Source organism: Phascolarctos cinereus, unplaced genomic scaffold (assembly GCF_003287225.1).
Source record: "Phascolarctos cinereus isolate Bilbo 61053 unplaced genomic scaffold, phaCin_HiC Scaffold_1;HRSCAF=81, whole genome shotgun sequence".
NCBI lineage: Eukaryota > Metazoa > Chordata > Mammalia > Diprotodontia > Phascolarctidae > Phascolarctos > Phascolarctos cinereus.
In genome coordinates, this window is record NW_027555514.1 from 146148077 (window position 1) to 146161321 (window position 13245).

Below are 13245 nucleotides of genomic sequence, written 5' to 3' on the forward strand. Positions count from 1 at the left end.
ATATTCAATAAGCCAATTAGCCTTCATCACAATTGGGGAATATCACACAGAAAATAGGAGCCTTCTGCTATCTCACTATATAAAAGACTGTTAAGATGAGAGCAAACCAAGTGTCTTGGTGTCTAACCAAGATGGAAGCACCTGATAATCTTAACACTCTCACATGGTGCTCCCTTTATTTAGTGAAAGCAAGGTGGCGAAAGATAAACAGAAGATTAGAGATAACGTCGGATATGAAACATTTTTTATAGAAATTTGTTTCACAGTTGTCCTCATTAATCCTAAGGACTGCTTTTCATCAAGTCCTAGGAATTCATGTTGGAGTACTGTTGCCTAAACAGTAAGGACTAAGCTTCAGAGAATTCTGAACCCAGTTTCACAACAAACAAATCATGGCCAGGAGGATAGTCCTAGAATCTTGGCAATAATTGGGGTCTAACCTCTACCAAACTCAGCCAATGTTATTAGCAGAACTAAAATTCAGATTAAATTCAATAATATAAAACATAGTTAGACCAGAATCTACACCGAAAAAAAAGACATATTGTCCATTTTGTTATTGTCTCAATATTTACATATTTGACCGACAATCCTCTGGGCAATGAGCTGGGCCCAGAATTGAGTAATAAGAGTAGACTAGACTGGGTCACATATGTGAGATTCCATAATGCAATCAATGATCCTAGGCTGCCAGTTGCCACAAAAGTCCATTTGTAACACCATTATTCTCCTGGTAATGTAATATGCTTGCGTAGCATCATCTTGGAAGTTGAAGTTGAAGTTGCAAATGGCCAAAAAGGTAAGAGGAAAAAGCATGGTAGACATAAATGGACTACATAGTGTTGACAAAAACTCTTTTTATGTGAGAATTGGCATAAAAGACACTGCAGAAGTATGTATGATTAGAAAAGGGTGTGAACTGGCCACATAGTGAGAAGGAAAGCAAACAGAGAGATCACCCAAGTGCTATAATCTCATACAGAGCTATTAAAAGAAAGAGAAAAGGGCCTATCACATATTGGGTGGATCCTCAATGGAGGGTTTATGGAAGGAATAAAAAAGTATCACACAGAATAAGAAGTCTTTGATGATTTGGTATCTGTATGGGTGGGAGAATCCACAATGATGAAATTAAAAAGTCACCAAATGCCAAACTTCCATTATTACCTCTTACTGGATCCAGCAAATTCCTTACAAGCTTGTTAAGAGAAAGTACAAGAAATTCCAAATATGTTCATCTTCAGAAACTTTTCCTAAGTGGTTCAAATAAAAGAAGTTTACAGAAACTATGGTGAACTGGTCTCAGCACAGGAAGAAAAAAAATCTAACAAAAGCAGCATGACCTACAGGCTAAAGTACCAGGGTCAGCTGGTTAGTATCCTGCATCTGACACAAGCTATGTGACCATGAGGAAGGCATTTCACTTCTTTGAGATTCAGTTTCTTCATCTGAAGAATGAGGATGTTATCTACCCCATAGGGCTGTTGTGTGGCCCAATCAAGATAACATGGGCTTTGAAACACATCAAATGTATCTTCCATATTGATCCATAGGCTAGTAAGGCAAAAGACACAGGAGAATTTCCCATAATTCCTGTAACTGTGTACAAACAAGCTATATACAGGATAAAATGGAGATAATCAACAGAAGAACACACTAGAAGTATGAAAGATATGAAAAAGGCTTCCTGTAGAGGTGGTATTGTAGCTGAGACTTGAATGAATCCAGGAGATAGAGAGGAGGAAGAAAAGAATTCCAAGCACAGGAGACAGCTGGTCAAGAGATATAGACATATCTCTCCATATGGAGATATGCACAGGGTCAAGAGATAGAATGCCTTATCCAAGGAACAGCAAGGAGCCCAGTATCACTAGATTACAGAGTACTTAAGGAAAGGTATAAGAAAACTGAAAAGATAGGAGAGGACCAACTTGTGAAGGCAGAGAGACCAACAAGTAGATAAGAGGTGAGGCTTGAAGTGGTTAGGGCATGTCCTAGAGTAGTGGCAGAATCAGAGGAAACAAAGGGGCATATATGAGAGATGTTATGAGCCCTCTGGTTGTTATTCAAATTTTCATGTGCATATATTTCTCTAGTAGAGATTTTATTACAGTAAAATGTTATTATAATTATGATAGCTAATATTTATATAGCACTTTTAAGAGGTTCAAAGCTCTTTGATCTGTTCAGTCATTTTTCAGTCATGTCTGACTCTTTATGATCCCATTTGGGGTTTTCTTGGCAAAAATACTATTTCCTTCTCCAGCTCAGTTTACAGATGAGGAACTGAGGCAAACAGGGTTAAGCGACCTGCCCAGAGTCGAACAGCTAGTAAGTGTCTGAAACTGGATTTGAACTCATGAAGATGAGTCTTCCTGAATCCAGGCCTGCCACTCTATTCACTGCGCCTCCTAGCTGCCCAGAATTTTATTGTAATTATAATAGCTAACATTTATATAATACTTTTAGGGTATATAGAGCTTTTCGATAATTGGAACTAACTTTCATTATACCTATATATATCCAGTGCCTAGAACAGAGTTAAATGCTAGTAAATGCTTGTAGGATTGGATTTGATTGGCAAATGACACAACATTGTGCCAAGTGCTTTGCAAATCTTAAAATACAATGTATACAACACAGATTACTATTATCTCAGACTCATTTTTGATAAGAGGCCAGAGAGATAGTGTTCCAGGACAAGTTATTATTCTATTATTCTTTTGTACATAATGTTCTATGGATTATTGCACATGGTGATAAAATAATTGCTTTTAATAGTTGAATGAAAGTATTAAAAATCTTCCCTTTTTAGGCTCACTGAAAGCATCCTTAGTACCAGCAGCAGATAGAACAGGCATAATATTCACTACATCGTTTTCCCCATATTATTTTGATCTCCATTTCTAGGTCTCCATATTTTGAAAACCTTTTGTTCCATCTTGCTTAGAGACTATGAGTATTTGGAAAAGCAGCTTCTATTAAAATATTTTTCTTAAAGTTTTATGGAATGATGTTATATCCAGGCAATTGTGAACAAAAAATTTAGTTGTAATCATGGCCTGGCTCTAATACAGTCTGTTTAGTTTATTTCAACTGAATATTTGTAGTATGGGGATTTTTCATCTGTTTTTCCATGAAACATAGCAAGCTTCTGATGTATGATTCCAGCCACCAGGTCATTGATTGCTAGGTCTTTGATAAGTAATAAGTTTTTATAGCCTGATTTTATATTTTATACAGTTTCTAGCATTTTCTTGCATAATCAACATTGTTCATTAATTCTAGCTTCTTAAAGATAACCTGTCTGTAATTCAGGGTGCCAATGAACTGGTCTTGAATTGCCATCATAAACTCTTCATTTCCACAAAGAAATCCATGGGATTCAGCCATTTGTTGAATACTTCTTTGCTGACATACTGTTGGCTGAGTTCACGTGGAAGTCACATGGAGGCCTTCTGATTCCATTCTGGGATCTTAGTTTTTTCAATGTCTCCATCCAGAGATAAGCAATTCTAATCCCAATGTTATTTTCCTGTAATCAGCTTTTACTCTTGCTCTGTGAAGTGATGTCTGCTTGTTCCAAGATCATTTCCATAGGTTTCTCCCTCAGTTTATTGTATGTTCCAATGTATAAGCAAAAAAAAATATGAACTGGTCATATAGTGACAGCAAAAGGATGAGCAATGGATAGCTTGTGTGTTCCACTGATCTCCAATCAGTCTCAAGAGAACATTGAGAATCCCCCCAGCATGTTAAGTCTACACTCTGTGGTGGATTTATGCGAGGAGATGTATGGGGAGTTGTATAATACTGGCAGATATGAATGGGGTGAGCTCTGCATTATTGGCAGGAATCTCTATATCACTGAGATCATAGATAAATCGAAGTGTTAGGGAATGAAAAAGAAAAAGATGGGGTGGTTGTGGCCGAGAGACTGGAGAATGTGGATGCATTTGGAATTTCTTTTTTCTGCTCATACATTTTTCTGATGATATTCTTCACACCACTTCTCCAGTATAAATTCCTCATGTAAAATGCGTTATACCCTGTTCATCTCCACAATGCATCTCTCCAATGATTTTGGTTTCCTCACCTTTAAAATGAGGGGGTTACATTAGATGGCCTCTACGGTCTCTTCCAACTCTAGATCTATGGTCCTAAGACCTTGTGACCAAGTCAAAATCTCAACTCCATTTCCTCAATGGGTGTCTTCTGATAACAAAAGAGTATGAATGGCTTATGACAGAAACTCAAGAAAAATTCTCAACAAATCCCTTCATTCTTCTTCCAGAAGGGTAGACCATGAAGTAAGTATGCCACCTACCTTGGCATAATATTAGTCCATGAATTTCCCCTTTTGAAATCAAAGGAGCTTAGCATGTGCTTACAAGCAAGCTTTATGTTCTGTGGGCATTGAGGTGGGGAGGAATGAGGGCTGGGCAAAGAGGCAAGAAAACCTGATCATCCTATATTGTAAAGCTGACAACCATCACTAAGGCATAGCTGAAATGAAACTCGGGCCCTCCAAGAAACACAGAGGACAGAAATAATAGTTTCATATAGGAAACCATTTAGAAGAAGGTCAGAAACTGGATTAAGTAACCCCCAAGGTCCCTTCTTACTCTAAAGTCCAATGCATGTTGTAATAAGAGGGCTAGGGTCAAAAAGATTCCCAAAGGTCTGGATTTATACATGGCCTAGAAACTGACTTAAGAATTGGCTTGCACCTATTCCTTAGCCCTCCTGAGGGAAGCCTCAAGGAACAAGAAAATAGGCTTGCTTAGCCTGCCTCTAAATTTGGTCTATTTCTTCCACGCTGTTGTTAAACAATCAATCAATGAATATTTATTAAGTAGCTCTGTGTGTTGGAGACACTGTACTAGGTGCTAGGGATAGAAGTACAAAGGAGATTAAATTCTTACAAGAGAGATAAACGAGGACATGTATACAGATGGACAAAATAAACATAAAGAGAATAAATATGAATAAATACAAAGTCATTAAATAAATAAATAGCTAGATGCCACAGTAGATAGAGTACCAGGCCTGGAGTCAGGAAGATTCATCTTCCCGAGTTCAATCCAGCCTCAGACACTTACTAGCTGTATGACCTTGGAGCAGTTATTTAATTCTGTTTGCCTCAATTTCCTCATCTGTAAAATGAGCTGGAGAAGGAAATGGAAAACTACTCCAGTATCTCTGCCAAGAAAACAGTGTCACAAAGAGTCAGACACAACTGAAACAACTGAACAACGACAACATATTAAATAAAAGGAGGGATACAAAGAGCCAGGTAGAATGGTGGAGAGAGTGCTGGCCCTGGACTCAGGAGGACTTGCATTCAAAGCTGGCCTCAGATACACACAAGCTGTGTGACCCTGGCCAAGTCACTTAACCCTATCTGCCTCCGTTTTCTCATGTGTGAAATGATCTGAAGAAGTAAATGTCCAACCACACCAATAGCTTTGCCAAGAAAACCCCAAATGGAGTCGCAAAGAGTTGGACATGACTGAAATGATTAAACAACAGTGACGACAAGAAGAAGCAGCTGACATCAGGAAAGACTTCATTAAAAGGCAGTGCATGAGCTGAGACCTGAAGGAAAAGAGGGGTTCTTCAAGTTCAAAGTAGAGATTGAAGGAAGGATTAATGGAAGGCTGCAAGTCTAGTTGGCCTACAGTTGGTCCTAGATGGAGCCTGTCATGAGGTTCATGCAAGTAAAGACCAGGGGTCAGAAGACTCATCGTGCAAATGGGTGGATGACAAAAGCCCTTACCAGGAGGAAGAGGTAAGCACATCCTGTTCACAGAATCCAAAATCTGGGTCATGGTGTGAAAGACTGCAAATTCACCTGCACTGCCACGCCCATCGCTAAGACGAATTACAGAACAAGTCAGATACAGAGTCAGATACATCCCTTCAAGAACCATTTGGCCAATGCCCCAGGTTTAAATAACTATAGCTTATCTACTGGGGAATTCATTTTTCCCATGTCTTGTGGATTTGGGTGGAGGCAAGTTTTACTGATGCCTCTTATTGTTACATCATAGTCATTTCTGAATATACCCTCCACCTACCCCTGCTTTCCACCCACTCAACAGGCCTTCCCTTGGAATAAAAAAAAAACCAATAATTAAGCAAAACCAACCATATCTGACAGCATATATGTAACATTTCAAATGGGGAATCCATTGTAATCATTAATACTTTACCTTGTGGAAAATTTCTAAATTAGCTTTATACTAGTAACCATATCAATCCTAGCTGCTTTAAGAATGTGACTGGGCTGATAAAATACTCAGGCTTATAAATTATATTAACTTTAATTCACCTAGTTAAATCATTTATGTGATTTCCTGAGGCTTTGACATTTATTAAGTTCCTACACACTGAGAGAAGGAGATAGGAGAAGAAGAGTGATTGGAAATAGGGATAGGAATCTGGAAAGGTCCTGTGATTTTACTGGTAAAAGGAATTCTCAGGTGAAGAAATTTTCTCTACCAGTTCAGGATCATCAAATTCTCTGCAACTAATAGTCTTAATAGACAGTTGCCTAGAGCACTAAGAGGTTAAGTGACAGAGTCACTCAGCCCATATGTGTCAGGCAGTGAATCTCTCTGTCCTGTTCTCTATACACCATATCACATTGCTAAACTGATATTAATGGATATGAGGGCAGTGGTAAGTGCTTTGAGCTAAGAGACTGGAGAGGGAGGTGAGGTTTGGAATGGGGGTGGGTGGAAGTAAAGTACAAAACGTCCCTTAATAGCACACAGCGGCCAAGAATTGTTTTGACCCTTTGTACCACATGGCAGACCAGGAACAAGAAATACTTGCATACAAGTGGAAAACCCAGGAATGAAGATTGTGTTTCCTCCAGCTAGTTTCCAGCATCTGGCAAAGGAGGTCCAGCTACAGTACAAGAGAAGAGGAAACATGTGAGACCGAACCGCCAGAGGAGGAAAGTAATTAACCTCCCCTGAGTGGAGTTTCCCTCAAGTTTCAATTCCCCCATTTGAACAACACAGGCCCTGCCAAGTGTAGGCCAAACTTGTTCGCTGCAGCTGCTATTGATGCTGTGGCTGGGACACAGAAAATGTCCCTCTGAAGCCACTTTCATATCAGCATACAAAAATGGAAAAACGGGAAATGAATGTAACTATCTAAGAAGAGAATGTAACTAAAACTCAGCTAAAATCCTGTCTTTTACAGGAAGACTTTCCCCACTTCTCTTCGTTCCAACCTCTCTATAAATTACTTCCTATATGACTCAGTCACAAGTATTGTAGATAAAAATGCTGACTGGGACTCCATTCCCTACTGAGTAATTCAAGAATGAAATCCAAATGTAATTGTGAAACTTAAAACACTTTCTTTCACTGGTAAGCACTACTGACTTATAAAGATGGCAGAAGAATTTAGCTCAAACCAATGAGTGCTTGAGATGACGAACGTTATAAAAGAATGATAATTATTTAAAATAATTACTCAAATTTATGTACCACTTTCAGATTTTCAGAGGGCTTTCCTCACAACAACCCTATGAAATAGCTAGTAAAAGTAGTTTACTATCCCCATTTTATAGATTAGTGAACTTGTTAATTGTTCTTGCCCATTTCAGATATTAGCCTATTTAGTATGCTAAACATATGTGGAATGTCTCAAAAGTTTAGTTCAGTTTTAAGCTACTAAAGCCTTCAGGATACTCCATATATCACAAATTCTATGTGCAAGTTGGCCGAGCTGCAAATTAGACCTGACCAAATGTGAAGAAATATTTGTGATTGTTGGCTGTATATATGCATTGGGTACATATTCCATTGTACCTACTTTAAAAGGTTATTGTGAATATCCAATGAGTTAATGTATATTGAACTCAGGGATTAGCACAGTGCCTGACTCATAATGGGGTCATGAAGAGTCGAACAACAACTGACTCACAGTAGTTGCTTAAAAAATGCTTGCTGACTGACAGTGATGTAATAGCTGATGTTTTTATCAGTGCTTTAAGGTTTGCAAAGTGATTTATACATGTTAATTTGATCCTCACAACAACCTTTGAAGTAGGTGCAGATGATGAAATTGAGGCTGAGAAAGACTGAGTAACTAGCTCATGGTCACGCAGCTGGTATCTGAAGCTGGATTTGAACTCAGGTCTTCCTGACTCCAAGTCCAGAATTCATATCCACTGTGACACCTACAAAAACATCTATAAAAAATATTTCAATAAAAATACAATTAGATTATACTATTTCCATCCTGCCACCAATTTTTAAAAAGGCTTCAACTTGCTATATTTTTAGGAACATCAAGACAATCTCAAAACACAGACTATCTACCCACACCAAGGAGAGTAACAGTGACTCACATTAATAGAGTAATACAGATAATGGCTAATCACAACACAGTCATAAACACCAGGGGGTAGAAATCATTACTGTTATTCATAAAGCTCTGTGGGCCTACACTGTCATATAAGTATGTTATTCTGGATCCTCCAGTCTCTATCTGACTACAGGATTCTTATATGATTTAGAAACAATATTTACCAGAATGAAATAAATGTGCATGCACATAGTCTCTCTATCATCTTATCATTGTAAGTCCCTCAGGGCAATAGAAATGTACTGCATGTAATTCTTGCAATTCTATAACATCATCAATCAGTCAACAATCATTAACTAAGTCCTTACTTTGTGCCACGCACTGTGCTAATCACTGGGGATACAAAGAAAAACAAAATTGTTAAACTAACGAATATTTGGCATGTTGCAGGATGAAAAAAAAAAGAGGGGGGTGGAAATTACAGGAACATAATAAGAGTCACTGAGCAGATGATGAAAACAGAAAAACCAACCATTTTTGAAACATAATCCAGGACTAACTGTTCAATTTTCTTCTTTCCTATGAATTGTACAGGTAGATTCCGTAAGAGATGTTCTTTCAGCTCAGAGACCATCTATTTTAAAAAACAAAAATAAAAGAATTGTTAGACACATGAAATAAAGCTTAGTCTCTCATACCAGAATAAGCAAAACAATTTTACCACCTTTTCCCAAAAGGGTCTGAATTTCACAAGTCATGCCAAGAAGCCAACTGACACACAAAACATGGTATAAAAAGAATTCCCTTCACAGTTCCCCCAGTTCCCCCAGTTGCTCACAAAGCACAGAGGCTAAATCATTAGGGTCTGCAACTTTCTAAAGATGTTAATTTCACTAGTGCCAATATCTTGACACCTTCCACGTTTGTGGGATGCTTTATAGTTGACAGGTCTCTCCTACCCACTGGGTGGGTAAGTTACAGTGGTAAGAACACTGGGCTTGGAATCAGAGAATCTGGGTTCAAATACTGGCAATTCAACTTAATATCTATGTGACCTTATGCAAGTCCTTTCACCTTTCTTGGTCTCATTTCCTAATCTGTCAAATGAAGGGGCTTCCGGATCTTATAGGATCTCATTTGATTCACAACAACTGTGAGATAGGTAAGCAGGGTAAGTAGCATCCCCACTTTACAAATACCACACATTCATATCCAATCAGTTGTCAAATCTTATTGATTCTACCTCCACATCTCTTACATCTCTCCCCTTGTCTCTGCTCAGGAAATTGAGGTTCAGAGAGAGTAAAAGACTTGCCCGTGGTCACACAGTTAGAAAGTGTGAAGAATGCAATTTGGACCCAGATCTCCCTGACTCCAACTTTATCTACTGAATCATTCTCTGCCTCTCTAGACAGCCCAACAGAAACGGCTGCTTAATGACATGGTTTTCACAAAGATCGGAGCAAATGATAAAATGTAAGTAAAATTTCCTTGCCAATCCAAATCAGATATATTGAATAAAGTAAACTCACACACACATATTATACCAAAGTAATAAAGCCATCACTCATTTCACTGCCCTAAAACAGCCCTGTTTCCATATTCTGCAAATCTGTGGAAGAGACAACCTGATGCTATTCCCCTCCTCTTCCATCTTCTTTCTTCTTTTCTTCTTCCCCCTTCTTTGCCTATTTCCTTCTTCCTAGAGTACTCAGAAGCAATAGTTAACTGGTAGGCATTTGGAACAAAAAGAGGCTGGTGACCCCTAGTGACAATCCATGAGAATTATACCATAAGGACTTAGGGGCTCTTTCATCTTCATTGCACAGGAACAAGATTCCTCAAACATTCAAGTTCTGTCTGTTATTTAAACAGTCCCAAGCACAGGAGCTAGTGGATGAGATCAAATCCCATTCCCTATGGGACCTGGGCTGGACTGCTCATAATTTTCATTGCTTTCTCTCAGTAGGATGACTGGTTAAAAAGGCACTCAACCCCCATAACACTGGACATTCTAATGAAATCTTATCTAGAGCCCAAACCAAGTTCTCTGTTTTACTACTGTAGAAAATTTGGGCCTTATTTATTGCCCTAATGTCCCCATGTAAATTCCCAAAGTCCTCAGTCTGCCCTTCTAGAAAATGTTACAAGGGGTAACCCCATCTAAATCCTGTAAGGCCAAAGTAAGATATGAAATAAGAAAGATTTACATTTAGACAATACTTTAAGTTTGCTGAACCTTACTGGAATCCCATGAGGTAGGCAGAGCAAGTTTTATGATCCCCATTTTATAGATAAGGAAACTGAGGCTCTGAGTGTTTAAGGGATTTGATCATAAGTCAACAAGCATCTAAGGCTATCATATATGCCACTCCATCATGCTATGTTGCTTCAAATCAGACCACCTGATTTTCTTTCTTTTCTAAATCTTTTTCCTTGCCTATCACAAGGGGTGAATGGAAGTTGAGAAAAGCAGGGGGCGGGGGAGATTGTTGCACAGAGTACTAGTATGGGGATATTAACACTGGGAGCTTACCAAGCTAAGAGGGGCACAGAGGTATGTAGGTTTATGTTCTAACTGACAATCACACCTCATCTTCATATGATTACTAGACTTTTAAAAAACACCAGCTTGATTAAGAGGCAGAAGATGGTATCAAACGTTAAATCAAATAAATCTTTCTCCCCCAAGTTGCCAAGTTGTACTAGCCAGGCTGAGGAGACAGAAAGTAAGAGAACATGGGGTTTAAAGTCTATTTGCTTACAGTCTACACACACATACACACACATACAACTTCAGTACTACACTCACTAATTCCTCTCCCCTCCTCCACAAATAAAGAATATATCCCTAAGTCAGGTTAGAATTCAACATATTCATGTTTGCATGAAAGCATGGGCTCTAAAGCCCAAATGAAATCCTAAAGAAAAGTCAAACATAATTCAAATATGATTAAATTCTTTAGTATACGCTGTATAAGCACCAATATTGGATAGATCCATAGATGAATAGTTTTTGGCATAACTCCCCCACAACCTACCCCTCTATGCCCCCTTTTTCTACCTCTTCCTCTGGGCTAGGAAATCAAAGCAATCCCACCATATTACCACGGGTTCCTAAAAAAGGATATCTATTGACTTCCCTGTGGATCAACTTACCAGAAACTCTTTTTCCTGGCCTCTACTCCCATATACATATTGTCTCACCCATTGGAATATCAATTCCTTGAGGGTTTGTTCTGTTTCATTCTTGTATTTGTATCTCTAGTGCTTAGCACAGTGATACATGCTTCTTTATTCATTTATTGTAGGAAACTTGGGATTCTGTAATTTAGTGACACAGGGTTCTGTTTTGTTGAATTTGAAACCAATAAAAAAAATTACAAGATTTTCCTCTTTTCCCTGTCCTGTAATAATAATAAAAAAAGATGCTAAAATAAAACAACAGAAACTGACTTTTTCCTGTCTTGGGGTCCAGAATACCCTGCCATACTAACAGCCCACAGAATACATACCAGTCCCATGAGCAGTCTCTGCTGATTATCTTCCTCCTGGAAGAGGAGAGCTAATCGTGGCTCTGAAATAAAACAGAGCACTATTTAGACAACAAATACTTGCATAGTTACTATATGTTTCCTAACCTTCAACACCAAGTCCCTCCACACATACACACACAAAAGTAAGAGGCATTAGAAACTAGACTTTCCTCCCCTGGCTCATTGGGAGATGCTTGAGGGATAGAAGATTTTACAGATGTCAGACTATGGCTCCTACATAAATTCAAAAGAGAAGCCAAGACCTCTGTGAGAGGAAGAGTGAAAGGATGGAAAGATGAAGAAGAAAGACGTCCAATCGTGATAGGATCCAGTTTCCAGATTCCATTACTTAAGAAGGGTTTAGTAATTTGAATCAGAAGGATAAAGATATTTTATTAACTAAGGAGACAATAGCCAGCACAGGACAAGGCTTGGTCCACCTCCATTTCTCTCTCCCTCCCAGAGAGTATGCTGGCACTGAGATTGCTAACTTTAGTTTGGAAGAATATGTTCTGGTTTATCATCTTATCCCATCTAAACATGAGTTATTTAGCTTAGAAAGTAACTTGATCAGGGTGGGAAATGTAGTATGTGATATTAAAAAGATTTTTCACTTCCAAGTTGACATGTTGCACCAAACAAGCTGAGGGGGTAAGAAGTAAGGAGAACACAGGTCCTACAAGAACTATTTGCTGTGCTCTTTTTGCAGTCACAAAGAACAGGAAACTAAGGGGATGCCCATCAACTGGGAAATTGCTGAACAAGATATAGTAGTATGAATGTGATAGAATACTATTGTGATTTAAGAAGTAACAAGGGGGACGTTTTCAGAGAAACCTGGGAAGATTTGTATGAACTGATGGTAAAGTTGGTTGACATATATATATATATATATATATATATATATGTACACAATATATACATTGTATACATATATATATACGTGTGTGTGTATATATATATACAATAACAATAGTATTGTAAAATAAAACAACTGTACATGACTTAATGCTTGGAGCAACACAATAACCAACCACAATTCCAGAGGACTCATGATGAAACTTACTACCCACTTCCTAACAGAGGAGTGATGAACTCAGAAAGCAGACTGAGACATATTTTTTAATATGGCCAATGTAGGAATTTCTTTTGCTTGACTATAAATGTTTCTAACAAAGGTTTTGCTTTTCTTTCTTTTTCAGTGGTAGAAGGGAGAAAAGCGTGTTTTCATTCAATGAAAAAAAATTCATCACAAAGAAAAATTATCTACTTGCTGTGATATCCCTGCCTTTACTTACTACATGGATTCAGGTAGCTTAGGGCAAAGGAAAATGATTACAGCTGAGTGACAGATTGGTCAAGGAGGCTAAGAAGCACTGGT

General features: G+C 38.3%; 1 protein-coding gene across 4 annotated transcripts in view; it reads right to left on the bottom strand.

The window, feature by feature from the left end:
- GSAP (gamma-secretase activating protein) overlaps nucleotides 1-13245 on the bottom strand; it is a 114123-nt gene that overhangs the window by 18841 nt on the left and 82037 nt on the right. For 3 of the 4 annotated variants that reach the window (XM_020984511.2, XM_020984510.2, XM_020984509.2), the window contains 4 exons: nucleotides 11844-11905; nucleotides 8861-8962; nucleotides 6845-6915; nucleotides 5780-5874 (listed from right to left, as the gene is read on the bottom strand). In XM_020984511.2, coding sequence (XP_020840170.1) covers nucleotides 5780-5874; nucleotides 6845-6915; nucleotides 8861-8962; nucleotides 11844-11905 — 330 coding nt within the window. The remainder of the gene's footprint in view (nucleotides 1-5779; nucleotides 5875-6844; nucleotides 6916-8860; nucleotides 8963-11843; nucleotides 11906-13245) is intronic. The other variant, XR_013486643.1, reaches the window with a different exon arrangement.